Genomic DNA, 18039 nt, shown 5'->3' with positions numbered 1-18039 from the left:
AAAGACCTATACGTTTATTTTACAAACAGGATCTTGCTATGTTTCCTGTTCTTTAATAATAGTCAATGTTGTGAAGCACCTGGTCTTCTATAAATTACCACTTATTAACTGAGCTCATTGGAACGCGCGTCACTGCATTTGATATGCACCATTTTTCGGCCTGGCCCTTTAAGAGCCCGTCTCTTCAGCAGTGAGACAGAGCAGCTTCAGCTTGGAGAGACTGCAGCACATCCTCAGCTGCTGCTAGCCCACCTGACAGCACCGCGGAGCGGATAGGCAGCACCGGGCCAGCCAGCCTCCCGGTTCACATCGCGTTCCTGGAGGGGAATGGGGGGGGCACCTAGCCCGCTACAGCTGACTACCTAGATCTCTCTAGAAGCGGGAGAAAGCTCATAGCCGGGCGGTCCAGGAAGATGGTCTCCTGGATGATCTCGCGGATAGTCGTGTGAGTAACATCTGTTGTTTTGTTGTAACGTTAGCCTCACGCGCTCCATTCATCAGTTGTCTGATGCTGAACGAGAACTAGCTAGCATCCATTTTCTGTCCGTTACATAGTGACATTTTCAGACATGTAGAAACATAATGTGGGTGAACTGTTAATCGGTTACCACGCTAAGCAATTGTGTATACAAACCGTGGCAACCGTTGCTGTGGGGTTTTCCTTGGAAGAACACAATGATGCAGTACAATCTGCATCCAGCGCGCGCTAGCCGCGGTTAGTAGCTAACATCTGCTGGCTTACCACCTGACAGATTACGTGTTGGCAGAGAAAAGGGCCGTTAGCTGCCCACGCTATTCAAGTGAAACCTGCTTAATATGCCGGCAGCCTGGCTGCAGACAAAGTAAACTCTCTTAAAAACACCACAGCCTGAATGCTGCTGGTCTGTAGACGCAGCATCACAGCACCATATGGCAACATGAGTTCGTCAAATGTGATGACAAGGCTAAAAACCCAACAGCCCTGATAAATGTGTGGCTATTTTCAATATTACAACATCACACTGACTTCAGACATTTATTTTTATGTAATCAGTAGAGCAGTATCAGCAGTTCAGGTCTGGACTTCCACCTGTGTGTACACATTACATCAGGACAGAGTGGATGACTCACCTAAAGCCAGCAGCAGCCATCATCTTCCCATATGCAGACATCTGTACAGTGCTGCATTAATGTTTCTGAGTTTCAATCAGGATATTGTGTCTTCTACACACTGGATGTAAACCTGTCTGTCATTGTCTTGTGGATTTAACCAGGCTATACTGAACTATGATGGTGTCTTTGAAAGGCCCGGGTGTAGATCTCTTATCTCTTTAAATATTCTGGCTGTCTAGATTACATAAATAGAGTAACATTGGCAAGCAGTTACCTTTTAGTGGCTTCTAACTGGCTCCCCTTCAGAGCTCCTCTGCTAGTCAAACAACGTAACTGGATATGCACCGTAATGGCTGCGGCATATCTGCCACAAGATCAATAGTTTGTCAAATATTATAATTTGCAGTTTACACTGAAAGCAGCACACAGACAAACTGGTGACTTCCTGAACTCTATTCTCACTGCTATCCCCTCACTCAGCATTTCTCATCCTGTCACATCAGCACAAATCACCACAGTGGCACAGCGACGCGACCAAATGCACATCAAGAACCCCGCTGTGTGTGTGTGTGTCCCATCCCAGCTTGAGTACATGGCCTCTGGGTATTCACTCTAACACCTAACTAATGTATCGCTGCTTCAAAAGGCAGGTTAGCCATGTTGTCTCAGAGCTTATGTAAACACAAGCAGCTCTCTGTGTTATTGGGCTACTTCAGCACAGTCAGTCTCTTGGTGGTTTTAACGTGATTGGTGTTGCCACAGTAGAGTAGAGTAGATGGGCAGTGGCTTGTCAAAACACACCGGTCTCATTATGGGTTCAAAATAAATGGAATAGAGATCATGGAGTCAGGAAAATCTGCAGCTAGACAAAATGGAAAAAAAACATACAAAAGTGGGCCGGGGTGAGTCACCATGTGTTTGTGATGCACCCTCCTCCTCTGCTTTCTGCAGCCTTTCCTTCGGGACGCTCTATCCAGCATACTCCTCATACAAGGCTGTCAAAACGAAGAACGTGAAGGAATATGTGAGTATCACCCCTTGCTATTTTTACATGCACAGAAGATGAGAAGGAATGGAACACAGATGTAAGGTCGGCCAGGCACACACTTGACATAGTTTGATAACAGGACTTATATTAATCACTCGAGTCATTTTTGTTTTGATGTTGGCCACACTGACTGTCTCATCTCTCAAAGACTGATTACCAAAATATAAAAAAATGTTTGATAATGATCACAGATTCGGAGACGAGCATGGCGTGGTAGCTAACTGGGGCACACCAACCTTCATGAAACTGGGTCAGTGAGGCGCCATGATGACAAAGTAATACCTCCACGTCTCTCTGCTAATTCTTCTTTTACATCCAAATATTCATGTCCATTCAGAATAAAAGACGAGTTGGCAACATGACAGTTGTGTGCAGGTTGTCGTTCATCTGTTTGAGCTGATCATTTCTATCCAACACCTGCAAAGAATATATGAACGTGCCCTTATTGATTACATAACTGTGTGCCATGCCGCAGAATGTGAATACCTGACTTCATCATCTAGTGTAGTTGTTCCCAACCTGGGGGGTTGCACAATACATGCGATGGGACACGAGATTACTAGATAGGAAAGTCAGTGTTGAAGAATTATGCATTCAGGAGGAAACGAGTCCATAAGGTTTGGAACAACAGATCTGTCAGACGTTTTACACCCATAGCATGCTAAGTGGATGAAACTTCCCAATCCCTTGATACTAAAATTATTCATAGTTTAAATTCGTATTTGTCATGACGTCCTATAGCGTCTGACCTCACTGTTATTTAAAAACTCAACAGCGTCATTCGAGCATTAAAACTGAGCTGTTAGAAAAGTTTGGGATTTGGCGGCATTATAATTAACACAGAAAAATATGTGACGCTCTGCTGTCGACAGGGTCGGCAGCAAAAACTTGTTTTAGCACCTAAAAGAAAGACTCTCCTTAAATAAAAAATAAAAAAAACAACGATCGGTTTTAGTGTACGCTATATGTAGAATATGTTCAGCGCGGCACCTTGCCATATGTGACTTTGCTGAAACCTTTTTTTTTTTTTAAACGACAAATAGCAGCATCCTGGCCTTCTGTCTAGATTTGCATGGGAGAGAAGCAGGTTACCATGGCAACCCCCCCCCCCCCCCCCCCCCCCAAAGTGCTACTCAAGCACACAGCCACAGAAGGAGCAAATGAGGGATGGAGGACGAGTTGGAGTGGAGGAAGCCATTTTTAGAAGTGATGTTTTCATTCCCCTCTCCTCTTGTTTGGCTCCTTTTTGTTTTCTTTCTCTTTTTTTATTTATTTTTATGAGTCAAATGACTCTGTGTGTTCATATGGCTCCATGCCCGTGACCATGCAGTGCTATTCTCTAAATGTTTCACATTTGATATACCACTATGTGTTAGATTATTGATCATGTATTTCTACTGAATTGAAGGCGTTTGGTATTGTTTGTTTCTTAGTGCCTGGTTCATAGCGTTTCATTGAGTTGTCGATGACGCCCTACATCCTTTGTCTCCGGGACGTTTTCCCTGCATACTGATGTGATCTGACGGACTAAAACACATGTTGCATTGCCATGTCTGTTTGGCTCCACTTGTCTCAGAACGTGTACACTGGATGCTGGGGGTTTTCATGTCCTGTTATTTCTCTCCTCACGTGTGTGTGTGTGTGTGTCCAGGTGAAATGGATGATGTACTGGATAGTGTTTGCGTTGTTCACTACAGCAGAGACCGCCACAGACCTGCTCCTATCATGGTGAGTCAGGAGCTGCTCATGCTAGCGACCCTCATGCCCAACTAGCTTGTAATAAGTAAGCTTATATAATATCAATAGACACATTCATGTGTGTATTTTGTGCTAGTTTTCTTGATATTTTTAGTACAGTGACTTATTAGTTTAGCTTGTTAGTTTAGACTCCGCAACGATGAAAAATTATAGGCCAATATCAAACCTCCCATTTTTAAGTAAAATAATTGAAAAAGCAGTTTTCCAACTTCTTGACCGTAAATAACTGCTTTGATGTTTTCCAGTCAGGCTTTCGACAGCACCACAGCACTGAAACTGCTCTTGTTAAGGTTTTCAACAACATCCACTTAAACATAGACAATGGCAGAAGTTCAGTCTTAGTGTTACTAGATCTCAGTGCTGCATTCGACACGGTCGACCATGCCATACTCCTAGAAAGACTAAAAATCTGGGTGGGACTCTCTGGCACAGCACTTAACTGGTTTGAATCCTACTTGAAGGGCCGAGAATACTTTGTGTCTGTAGCTGATTACACATCAGAGCTGACTAAAATGACATGTGGTGTTCCCAAAGTGTTCCCTCAACCTGAACAGCCATATCAAGACAATTATAAAATCAGCCTACTATCACCTGAAGAATATATCAAGGATTAGAGGACTTATGTCTCAACAGGATTTGGAAAAACTTGTCCACGCATTTATCTTCAGCAGACTGGACTACTGTAACGGTGTGTTTACAGGTCTCTGTAAAAAGTCTGTCAGAAAGCTGCAGCCGATTCAGAACGCTGCAGCTCGAGTCCTCACTAAGACCAGGAGGGTGGATCACATCACTCCAGTTCTGATGTCTTTGCACTGGCTTCCTGTCCAACAAAGAATTGACTTTAAAATCCTGCTGTTGGTTTACAAAGCACTGAATGGTTTACGGCCAAAATACATCTCTGATCTGCTGCTACCTTATGAACCATCCCGACCCCTCAGGTCGTCTGGGACCGGTCTACTATCTGTTCCCAGAGTCAGAACTAAACATGGAGAAGCAGCGTTCAGTTTTTCTGCTCCACATATCTGGAACAAAGTCCCAGAAAGCTGCAGGTCTGCTGAGACCCTCAGCTCATTTAAATCAAGATTGAAGACCTTTCTGTTTGCTGCTGCCTTTAATTGAACCACATTCAATTAATATATTAATCAATTTCCTGCATTTCTGCATTTTACTACTGAATTTTACTTCTTACACTGTTTCTTTAATTGTTTTTAAATCTCCTTTTCTTTTGCCTTATGTTTTAATGGTTTTATGTGAAGCACTTTGAATTAGCTTGTTGTTGAAATGTGCAATACAAATAAACTTGCCTTACCTTATTGAAGTATCTTTCACAGCTATTCAGCCTTTTCATCCATCAGATCAGGGTCTTACCTTCTCTTTGTTGAGTCTTTCTCTGTAGGATTCAGGTGTCTGACTCTTTTCTTCTCTGCTGATGGTATAACTCTGTTTCATTACGCAGGTTTCCATTTTACTTTGAGCTAAAGATTGCCTTTGTGATCTGGCTCCTGTCCCCATACACCAAGGGCTCCAGTGTCCTCTACCGCAAGTTTGTCCACCCAACGCTGTCCAGCAAAGAGAAGGTAGGAACATGACATCCACATTGAAATTTTCAGATTTTCCTCTCTCTCTCTTTTTTTTTTTTTTAACCAATTGCTTACATGGTTGTCTCTCCCCCTTCAACTGCCGTCATGTGCTCTAGGAGATAGATGAGTACATCGCGCAGGCAAAAGACAGGAGCTATGAGACCATGATGAAGTTTGGAAAGAGGGGTCTCAACCTGGCTGCTACTGCTGCTGTCACCGCAGCCTCCAAGGTGAGCTGTATGCGTCATGATCGATACACTTTTATACAATTAATTGATGCATTTTTTTTCATTGTTAACGGTAAAATGTTTTTCAAATAGAGATTCAAAGCTTTGCGTTGTTTGGTATAGCACAATGACCACTGCTCTCTGGGAGGTATGCTCTGCTATACACACATACACACATTTATAAGGAAGGACTACAGTGTGTTCAAAGATGCCTTGTATCCGTTCCACAGTGCAGACTAGAGATCACATCCCAATGCATTCTCAATATGTTTGGGGTGAATGCACAGCTGTATTTACATATGTCTACTTGACATACATTGGATTCCCCAAGGTCTATCAGGCTTGGTTTCTGATGTCCCTCGCTAGTTTCAAACATGGAATTATGACGAGACCAAATTATATCTTCCGCCAAGCATGCTGCTCTCCAAATAATAGAAATATTAAAGCCGTTGTTCACACTTGCACTGTCCCATTTACACAATACTATTTGATGCTCTGCTCAATAGTATCATCATCAAGTCTTCCCCATTTCTGTTTATATTCCAATGCAGATCATACTAACCGCTCCGCTAAATTACATTCAAGCAGACATTTATTGTGTATGCACAAAAATGAAATCAGTAATCTGCATCAAATTATAAAAGCAAATATTTTCTATATAGTTGCTTCTTATTTACAGATGACACTGTGGCGGTACAAGAAATGGAACAGGAACCGGGGCTTCCCTGTATATTTGCCATTACATCCTGTCCCATCAACTTAATCCATCTGTGTATCACCAAACATGAGAATTAGCTCATTCATTACATTTTTTTTTTTTTTTTTTTTTTTTTTTTTTTTTTTTTAAAGGAGTGTGTGATGCAGAGGTAAGGGATGATTATTCTCATGTTCTCACCTATCTGACGTGTCTGTGTTTGGTTTGGCTGTGATGCTCAGGGGCAGGGCGTGCTCTCGGACAAGCTGCGGAGTTTCAGCATGCAGGACCTGACTCTCATCAACGCCGAGGACGAGCTGGCCCTGCACACTGCAGACGCCCGCATGAGACGGGACCCCAAGGACGAGTTGAGCTCAGGGTCTAGCACGCTGCCCCGGGCCAAGAGCACCGCTGCACGGCAGAGTAAGGCCTCTCCACACGCACAACCCACACTGCTTTAATAGCAGCTTCACGTAGAGCGGCATGGAGTCGTACACATGTACACTGTGCGTCCAGTTTGCTGATGAGGCAGGGGTGCCACTCAGACTTCCTTTGTTTTAACTTTTTATCAGAGCAGGACTGGGGCTAGTTGGGCCAAGTAGAGTCATGTGATTTAAGGCACTGTCGGATGGCAGGGAAGAGGAGGAGATGCAAAGTGTGGAGGGGGTGGGGAGGGGGGGGGTGAAAGCATGTGATTCCAGTGGGAGGAGAAGCTTGGAAGGAGGACTCTTTGTGTCTCACTAAACTGCCGGTCTGCTAGCTGTGTGGGCCTGACGAGCTGTGAACTGAATACAGAGAGAGACACAGAGGCAGTGAAACAATGAACGAAGTGGCACATTTTAATTTCAACCTACAGAGAAACCTCGGGCAGCTTCAAAATCCAGTCTGGAAGGAAGATCGAGCAACACACTGAAGTGAATGCGTCAAAGAGCGAGAGTTCAAATACAGTTTCGGGGTGATTTGTGCACAGATGTTCCTTGTTGATAATCACAGTATACATGGAAGAGAATCCAAACTCAAAGGTGGACTTACTATGATTCAGAGCTTTCAATCACATCTCACAGTCTTCATTCAATAAATGGAGTAGACTGATTAAATAAATCGAGCAATTTTAACAATTAAGTCGTAACGTATTTGTTTCAGAATTATCGTGATTGCCATTTTAATGCTATTTTGTGGAAATCTGTAGACCAAACTATGAGTTGGAGGAAAAAACAATCAACAAATGAATTGACAACAAAAAAATAGGCAGTTGCAGCCGTACCATGCACTGCTCTCTATCGAGCTCTAATTCAGTACATCTCAACCTACAACTGGTTTTTACCTCATCAGATTGTTTAATTTAATTGTTTTTAAGAAGCCTTAAGGGAAAAAACTTTCAATATTGCACAAGAGAATAATTTAAAAAGTCAGAATGAATTTTTTTCTGATGCCGTTAATCATCCTTTGACTCCTCAGAATAATCTTGTCAGTCCTTACAACACAACCAAGGCTGCGTATCACTGCTGTACGTGGTTAAAGTTTGTATCAGGGACTTTAAACCTTAGTGAAATGCTCCAGCAGCAGAGGTTTGTCTGTTGCTGTAAGCAGTCTGTAAAATGGAAGCACCTATGATGATAAAACCAGGACATTTCACATTCTGTTATGGTGGCTGGGCAGAAGATAATCCTTTACCGACAGTTAACTTTAAAAACGGGTGCAAACAAAACCTGTATGTTGGTTAGATGTTAGATGTTGGTATGCAAATACATGTTATAAATTACAAATAACAGTTGCTTCAGGAGTTTCGTCCTCTGTGCGTTTTAATGTTGTTCATAGGATTAAATCTGCTGAGTTAAGTTTGGCTGCTACTGCCTCAATCGCTCTGCTTTCTCAGCCGTCAGTTGAATCATACATTTTTGTCCAATCCTGCAGCCCGCTCTGCAGCGGCCACGGCCCTTGTTGACGACGCGTCATCTCAACACGGCTCTGACCAATCGGACACAAGGACTGAACACTCTGATGAAGATGCAGGAGACAAAGCCCCCAAACGTAGTACCACCGTCAAGGCCACCAAGAAACCTGCTGCTGCTAAGACCGAGGTAGGGCCAACACACACACACACACACACACACACATACACTGCTGGACTACAAACTGTAAGATCACTCTATACACTCTTTATAGACTTTAAAAGGTTCATAGTTTGTGATCTATACATGTATTTATTATGCGCATCGGGAACATGACATGTCCATTGTGGGGACATTTTGTTGAGAGGAAATGTAATATGACCTCACCTTAAGTCAATGTAACCGGGATGAGATCATCAGGGTCATTTTCAGATCTGTCATAACTGTATGATACAACTCTCCATGTAAGGCCTTCATGTGTGTTATGATAAAAGTCGATATATTGAGTCAAACCTTTTGGCAATCTTCTCCATATTTAATAACTCACTGTTGTCTCTCTACTTACCTGCTGTTGTTTTAATGAACTGTATCAAGCCGTCTTTAATGTCTCCTCCTTCCTGTCCCTGTCCTCCCTCTTCAAGACACAAACAAAGACGGTGAAGAAGCCGACCAAGAAAAAGGCCACGACTATTAACGCAGAGACGCCACCATGAGGCCTGCTGTCCACATCCACCGGCCTACACTCTCCCCACACACATCCTGCAGGCCCTTCCTCCTCTGTATGGTTTCCTCACAAACATGGCCACACTGTGTGTATATTAAGCACTGAAATTGTGTCACTCTTGCTGTTTTCTGTGGAGCAAAGTGCAGGTTTTAGTTTTTAGCAGTATTTGGGCACCCTTACTATTTGAGTTGTTTCTTTAACAGTTACTGGGTTGATGCATATTTTGCCTCTTTACTTACTGTAGGTTCATCCTAGATCCAGCAGTCGGGGATGCTCATTTGTCCTTTAACCCCGTGACCTATAGGTAGGAGACATCGTAAGCTGGCCATGTTGCAGGTTTCCGGTCTCATTGATTCACATCCTGTTGCCGACATTGGGACAGTCTCAATTTAGGCTGTTGTTGGTTAAGTTATCTCCAGTAAAATATTAAATTTATCACTCTTAGTTCTAGATTCAAGCCCTTTGTGTCCTCCGGCCTACTCCTGCATGATTCCAATCAAAAAATGTCGTCCTCGCTGTGTGCAAGCTACAAGTCTGGGTTTTCATCTGGACCCGATCCTCAGAAGTCTTCTCCAGAGCACGGACAACATCACCAAAACAGTTGTCTTTTATTGTGCCTGAAGGTTGAAAGTTTCAAGTATTGTCCAATAGTTGTAGACATCCTCATTACTCTTTCAGACATAATAATTCCCACTTTTGACTACAGCTCAGCTCATAATATCACCACCATGTCCTAGCTCATGTTTTCTATTTTACCTTCATTTTAAACTCTTAGACTGCATCTTAGGCCTCATAGCTCTTGGAAGAGTTTAGCTTCCCCTCATGAAGTCTGTATTCCTCTGATTGAGTCTGGCTCTGCTAAGTTCAGGTCTCATTTACAGTCATTTTCTTCCCGACTGCTTTAATTTGACTTTCACATCGTTACATTACTGGTGATGGGAATGGTTTGTTTAGTGTTTGCTGAGTTATCCTTCATCTAGACTTCACTCTCTTATTTATTACACTTCTGTTTCATCAAGGTCTTTTGGTCATGTGATTAGTAATGAATATGATCGTGCATAGCCGGGCCTCTTAAGGTAATTCTGTAACTCCCAATAAATACAGTAGTCGTAGTCAGAGTTGCCGGTGTTGCCGGTTGAGGTAACAGATCTGCTTTCACCATGGTAGTGAAGTCTGTATATTGTTTGTGTTCAACATTAGGTCAAGGAGAAGCTTCGCACATTCTCACTCCTGTGGTAACAGTCTGCCTCTTTGCCATATTTAAAAATCTCAGAAGTCAGGAGATAGCAAAGCAATATGGAACTAATTAAACCAACATCAGGAGACAGAGGGATTCTTTTCTCACCGCTGTGCTGTTATTCCAGATGTGGAGGAAGTATCAGACGAGGCTCAGGGTGTTTCTAAAGACACTGGACTTTTGTTTTGGTTGCCATCCACTGCATTGGGTTTAGTTTATGCTGGGTCTTTTTAATGAGCAATTTAAAAGCGTGATACTACTTCTGCACTCATTACTGCTGTCTGTAGTGTGACACTAGTCTGAACCAGTAGAGGGAGACAAACTCCACCTTAACTCCTGGCAGAGTCACTAAACAAAATGTAAACAGTGTAAATAGTAACCTTGACTGTATATACAATATGAGCTTGCTTGCCTTATTCATTCTCTGGGCTTGAATCCATTGACTTATTAATCATTTGTGTGCTTTAAAAAAAACCCAAAAAAGCTCAGATGAGAAATGATTTTTGTATTTCTAACATGTTTTATTTTCTGCCTTTTGTCATTAATTTTAACTTGTCTCAATCACAAAGTAAGGAACCGCTAGACTGAGTTTAAACTGATGTTTGTATATTCAAATCTTGCTATATGCTCTACTCAGACTGGATACCAAGTATTTTTGGGCCAAAAGCTAAAAATCGCCTCTTTTTGTTTTCATCTTAAGTTAACATTTGCTTCGAATAAAAAGAAGACTGTATGTAAAGGAAAAGTATATATTTTCTTTCATCAAGATACAGGCCTGCATTTTATTCTTGTGTTCATGCCAATTTTTGATATTTATTGTTTATTTTTTTCTGTTTGAAATAAGTATTGTTTACAGGATTGTTCATTTGTATGTTTGTGCCAATTCTCAAAGCTCCTTGTCAAAACTACTAATAAAGGAAATTCAATCACAGTGTTACTGCTTGTTGTACAGTTGAAATTGAATAGGACATCCTATCTTGATTATTAAGTGATTTAAAAAATATACATATATATATATATAACATTTTTGTGTGTGTATATACGCATGTTTGTCTGCGAGCAGTCATAGTATGTAACAGAAGAGTCATAGTATAGCATGTCTCAAAAACAGTCATAGTGTAGCATGTCGAAAAAAGTCAAAAACAGTCATAGTATAGCATGTCTCAAAAACAGTCATAGTATAGCATGTCTCAAAAACAGTCATAGTATAGCATGTCGAAAAAAGTCAAAAACAGTCATAGTATATAGCATGTCTCAAAAACAGTCATAGTATAGCATGTCGAAAAAAGTCAAAAACAGTCATAGTATAGCATGTCTCAAAAACAGTCATAATATAGCATGTCGAAAAATGTCAAAAACAGTCATAGTATAGCATGTCTCAAAAACAGTCATAATATAGCATGTCGAAAAATGTCAAAAACAGTCATAGTATATAGCATGTCTCAAAAACAGTCATAGTATAGCATGTCGAAAAAGTCAAAAACAGTCATAGTATAGCATGTCTCAAAAACAGTCATAGTATAGCATGTCGAAAAAAGTCAAAAACAGTCATAGTATATAGCATGTCTCAAAAACAGTCATAGTATATAGCATGTCGAAAAAACAGACATAGTATAGCATGTCTCAAAAACAGTCATAGTATAGCATGTCAAAAAAAGTCAAAAACAGTCATAGTATAGCATGTCTCAAAAACAGTCATAGTATAGCATGTCGAAAAAAGTCAAAAACAGTCATAGTATAGCATGTCTCAAAAACAGTCATAGTATAGCATGTCGAAAAAAGTCAAAAACAGTCATAGTATATAGCATGTCTCAAAAACAGTCATAGTATAGCATGTCGAAAAAAGTCAAAAACAGTCATAGTATAGCATGTCTCAAAAACAGTCATAGTATAGCATGTCGAAAAAAGTCAAAAACAGTCATAGTATATAGCATGTCTCAAAAACAGTCATAGTATAGCATGTCGAAAAAAGTCAAAAACAGTCATAGTATAGCATGTCTCAAAAACAGTCATAGTATAGCATGTCGATAAACAGTCATAGTATATAGCATGTCGAAAAAAGTCAAAACAGTCATAGTATAGCATGTCTCAAAAACAGTCATAGTATAGCATGTCGAAAAAAGTCAAAACAGTCATAGTATAGCATGTCTCAAAAACAGTCATAGTATAGCATGTCGAAAAAAGTCAAAAACAGTCATAGTATATAGCATGTCTCAAAAACAGTCATAGTATAGCATGTCGAAAAAAGTCAAAAACAGTCATAGTATAGCATGTCTCAAAAACAGTCATAGTGTAGCATGTCGAAAAAAGTCAAAAACAGTCATAGTATAGCATGTCTCAAAAACAGTCATAGTATAGCATGTCGAAAAAAGTCAAAAACAGTCATAGTATAGCATGTCGAAAAACAGTCATAGTATATAGCATGTCGAAAAAAGTCAAAACAGTCATAGTATAGCATGTCTCAAAAACAGTCATAGTGTAGCATGTCGAAAAAAGTCAATAACAGTCATAGTATAGCATGTCTCAAAAACAGTCATAGTATAGCATGTCTCAAAAACAGTCATAGTATAGCATGTCGAAAAAAGTCAAAAACAGTCATAGTATAGCATGTCTCAAAAACAGTCATAGTATAGCATGTCGAAAACAGTCAAAAACAGTCATAGTATATAGCATGTCTCAAAAACAGTCATAGTATAGCATGTCGAAAAAAGTCAAAAACAGTCATAGTATAGCATGTCTCAAAAACAGTCATAGTATAGCATGTCGAAAAAAGTCAAAAACAGTCATAGTATAGCATGTCTCAAAAACAGTCATAGTATAGCATGTCGAAAAAAGTCAAAAACAGTCATAGTATAGCATGTCTCAAAAACAGTCATAGTATAGCATGTCGAAAAAAGTCAAAAACAGTCATAGTATATAGCATGTCTCAAAAACAGTCATAGTATAGCATGTCGAAAAAAGTCAAAAACAGTCATAGTATAGCATGTCTCAAAAACAGTCATAGTATAGCATGTCGAAAAAAGTCAAAAACAGTCATAGTATAGCATGTCGAAAAAAGTCAAAACAGTCATAGTATAGCATGTCTCAAAAACAGTCATAGTGTAGCATGTCGAAAAAAGTCAAAAACAGTCATAGTATAGCATGTCTCAAAAACAGTCATAGTATAGCATGTCGAAAAAAGTCAAAAACAGTCATAGTATAGCATGTCTCAAAAACAGTCATAATATAGCATGTCGAAAAATGTCAAAAACAGTCATAGTATAGCATGTCTCAAAAACAGTCATAATATAGCATGTCGAAAAAAGTCAAAAACAGTCATAGTATATAGCATGTCTCAAAAACAGTCATAGTATAGCATGTCGAAAAAGTCAAAAACAGTCATAGTATAGCATGTCTCAAAAACAGTCATAGTATAGCATGTCGAAAAATGTCAAAAACAGTCATAGTATAGCATGTCTCAAAAACAGTCATAGTATAGCATGTCGAAAAAAGTCAAAAACAGTCATAGTATATAGCATGTCTCAAAAACAGTCATAGTATATAGCATGTCGAAAAAACAGACATAGTATAGCATGTCTCAAAAACAGTCATAGTATAGCATGTCGAAAAAAGTCAAAAACAGTCATAGTATAGCATGTCTCAAAAACAGTCATAGTATAACATGTCGAAAAAAGTCAAAAACAGTCATAGTATATAGCATGTCTCAAAAACAGTCATAGTATAGCATGTCGAAAAAAGTCAAAAACAGTCAAAGTATAGCATGTCTCAAAAACAGTCATAGTATAGCATGTCGAAAAAAAGTCAAAAACAGTCATAGTATAGCATGTCGAAAAACAGTCATAGTATATAGCATGTCGAAAAAAGTCAAAACAGTCATAGTATAGCATGTCTCAAAAACAGTCATAGTGTAGCATGTCGAAAAAAGTCAAAAACAGTCATAGTATAGCATGTCTCAAAAACAGTCATAGTATAGCATGTCGAAAAAAGTCAAAAACAGTCATAGTATAGCATGTCTCAAAAACAGTCATAGTATAGCATGTCGAAAAAAGTCAAAAACAGTCATAGTATATAGCATGTCTCAAAAACAGTCATAGTATAGCATGTCGAAAAAAGTCAAAAACAGTCATAGTATAGCATGTCTCAAAAACAGTCATAGTATAGCATGTCGAAAAAAGTCAAAAACAGTCATAGTATAGCATGTCGAAAAACAGTCATAGTATATAGCATGTCGAAAAAAGTCAAAACAGTCATAGTATAGCATGTCTCAAAAACAGTCATAGTATAGCATGTCGAAAAAAGTCAAAAACAGTCATAGTATAGCATGTCTCAAAAACAGTCATAGTATAGCATGTCGAAAAAAGTCAAAAACAGTCATAGTATATAGCATGTCTCAAAAACAGTCATAGTATAGCGTGTCGAAAAAAGTCAAAAACAGTCATAGTATAGCATGTCGAAAAAAGTCAAAAACAGTCATAGTATAGCATGTCTCAAAAACAGTCATAGTATAGCATGTCGATAAACAGTCATAGTATATAGCATGTCGAAAAAAGTCAAAACAGTCATAGTATAGCATGTCTCAAAAACAGTCATAGTGTAGCATGTCGAAAAAAGTCAAAACAGTCATAGTATAGCATGTCGAAAAACAGTCATAGTATATAGCATGTCGAAAAAAGTCAAAAACAGTCATAGTATAGCATGTCTCAAAAACAGTCATAGTATAGCATGTCGAAAAAAGTCAAAACAGTCATAGTATAGCATGTCTCAAAAACAGTCATAGTATAGCATGTCGAAAAAAGTCAAAAACAGTCATAGTATATAGCATGTCTCAAAAACAGTCATAGTATACCATGTCGAAAAAAGTAAAAAACAGTCATAGTATAGCATGTCTCAAAAACAGTCATAGTATAGCATGTCGAAAAAAGTAAAAAACAGACATAGTATAGCATGTCTCAAAAACAGTCATAGTATAGCATGTCGAAAAAAGTCAAAAACAGTCATAGTATAGCATGTCTCAAAAACAGTCATAGTATAGCATGTCGAAAAAAGTCAAAAACAGTCATAGTATATAGCATGTCTCAAAAACAGTCATAGTATAGCATGTCGAAAAAAGTCAAAACAGTCATAGTATAGCATGTCTCAAAAACAGTCATAGTGTAGCATGTCGAAAAAAGTCAAAAACAGTCATAGTATAGCATGTCTCAAAAACAGTCATAGTATAGCATGTCGAAAAAAGTCAAAAACAGTCATAGTATAGCATGTCGAAAAACAGTCATAGTATATAGCATGTCGAAAAAAGTCAAAACAGTCATAGTATAGCATGTCTCAAAAACAGTCATAGTGTAGCATGTCGAAAAAAGTCAAAACAGTCATAGTATAGCATGTCGAAAAACAGTCATAGTATATAGCATGTCGAAAAAAGTCAAAAACAGTCATAGTATAGCATGTCTCAAAAACAGTCATAGTATAGCATGTCTCAAAAACAGTCATAGTATAGCATGTCTCAAAAACAGTCATAGTATAGCATGTCGAAAAAGTCAAAAACAGTCATAGTATATAGCATGTCTCAAAAACAGTCATAGTATATAGCATGTCTCAAAAACAGTCATAGTATAGCATGTCGAAAAAAGTCAAAAACAGTCATAGTATAGCATGTCTCAAAAACAGTCATAGTATAGCATGTCGAAAAATGTCAAAAACAGTCATAGTATAGCATGTCTCAAAAACAGTCATAGTATAGCATGTCGAAAAAAGTCAAAAACAGTCATAGTATATAGCATGTCTCAAAAACAGTCATAGTATATAGCATGTCGAAAAAACAGACATAGTATAGCATGTTTCAAAAACAGTCATAGTATAGCATGTCGAAAAAAGTCAAAAACAGTCATAGTATAGCATGTCTCAAAAACAGTCATAGTATAGCATGTCGAAAAAAGTCAAAAACAGTCATAGTATAGCATGTCTCAAAAACAGTCATAGTATAGCATGTCGAAAAAAGTCAAAAACAGTCATAGTATATAGCATGTCTCAAAAACAGTCATAGTATAGCATGTCGAAAAAAGTCAAAAACAGTCATAGTATAGCATGTCTCAAAAACAGTCATAGTATAGCATGTCGAAAAAAGTCAAAAACGGTCATAGTATAGCATGTCTCAAAAACAGTCATAGTATAGCATGTCGAAAAAAGTCAAAAACAGTCATAGTATAGCATGTCTCAAAAACAGTCATAGTATAGCATGTCGAAAAAAGTCAAAAACAGTCATAGTATAGCATGTCGAAAAACAGTCATAGTATATAGCATGTCGAAAAAAGTCAAAACAGTCATAGTATAGCATGTCTCAAAAACAGTCATAGTATAGCATGTCGAAAAAGTCAAAAACAGTCATAGTATAGCATGTCTCAAAAACAGTCATAGTATAGCATGTCGAAAAATGTCAAAAACAGTCATAGTATAGCATGTCTCAAAAACAGTCATAGTATAGCATGTCGAAAAAAGTCAAAAACAGTCATAGTATATAGCATGTCTCAAAAACAGTCATAGTATATAGCATGTCGAAAAAACAGACATAGTATAGCATGTCTCAAAAACAGTCATAGTATAGCATGTCGAAAAAAGTCAAAAACAGTCATAGTATAGCATGTCTCAAAAACAGTCATAGTATAACATGTCGAAAAAAGTCAAAAACAGTCATAGTATATAGCATGTCTCAAAAACAGTCATAGTATAGCATGTCGAAAAAAGTCAAAAACAGTCAAAGTATAGCATGTCTCAAAAACAGTCATAGTATAGCATGTCGAAAAAAAGTCAAAAACAGTCATAGTATAGCATGTCGAAAAACAGTCATAGTATATAGCATGTCGAAAAAAGTCAAAACAGTCATAGTATAGCATGTCTCAAAAACAGTCATAGTGTAGCATGTCGAAAAAAGTCAAAAACAGTCATAGTATAGCATGTCTCAAAAACAGTCATAGTATAGCATGTCGAAAAAAGTCAAAAACAGTCATAGTATAGCATGTCTCAAAAACAGTCATAGTATAGCATGTCGAAAAAAGTCAAAAACAGTCATAGTATATAGCATGTCTCAAAAACAGTCATAGTATAGCATGTCGAAAAAAGTCAAAAACAGTCATAGTATAGCATGTCTCAAAAACAGTCATAGTATAGCATGTCGAAAAAAGTCAAAAACAGTCATAGTATAGCATGTCGAAAAACAGTCATAGTATATAGCATGTCGAAAAAAGTCAAAACAGTCATAGTATAGCATGTCTCAAAAACAGTCATAGTATAGCATGTCGAAAAAAGTCAAAAACAGTCATAGTATAGCATGTCTCAAAAACAGTCATAGTATAGCATGTCGAAAAAAGTCAAAAACAGTCATAGTATATAGCATGTCTCAAAAACAGTCATAGTATAGCATGTCGAAAAAAGTCAAAAACAGTCATAGTATAGCATGTCGAAAAAAGTCAAAAACAGTCATAGTATAGCATGTCTCAAAAACAGTCATAGTATAGCATGTCGATAAACAGTCATAGTATATAGCATGTCGAAAAAAGTCAAAACAGTCATAGTATAGCATGTCTCAAAAACAGTCATAGTGTAGCATGTCGAAAAAAGTCAAAACAGTCATAGTATAGCATGTCGAAAAACAGTCATAGTATATAGCATGTCGAAAAAAGTCAAAAACAGTCATAGTATAGCATGTCTCAAAAACAGTCATAGTATAGCATGTCGAAAAAAGTCAAAACAGTCATAGTATAGCATGTCTCAAAAACAGTCATAGTATAGCATGT

General features: G+C 38.4%; 1 protein-coding gene across 1 annotated transcript; it reads left to right on the top strand.

Annotated features, from left to right (window-relative positions):
• Positions 1-264: 264 nt before the first annotated feature.
• On the top strand, positions 265-11169 carry reep2 (receptor accessory protein 2). The gene is made up of 8 exons (XM_079268190.1): positions 265-445; positions 2044-2116; positions 3792-3868; positions 5355-5475; positions 5595-5708; positions 6642-6822; positions 8314-8480; positions 8933-11169. The coding sequence occupies exons 1-8, from the start codon at positions 414-416 to the stop codon at positions 9002-9004; spliced, it is 837 nt and encodes a 278-aa protein (XP_079124316.1). The 5' UTR covers positions 265-413; the 3' UTR covers positions 9005-11169.
• The last annotated feature ends 6870 nt before the right edge of the window (positions 11170-18039 follow it).

The sequence above is a fragment of the Melanostigma gelatinosum genome (assembly GCF_949748355.1).
Source record: "Melanostigma gelatinosum genome assembly, chromosome: 5".
Classification (NCBI taxonomy): domain Eukaryota; kingdom Metazoa; phylum Chordata; class Actinopteri; order Perciformes; family Zoarcidae; genus Melanostigma; species Melanostigma gelatinosum.
Note: the sequence above shows the minus strand (reverse complement) of the source record. Positions and strands in the feature narration are given on the sequence as shown.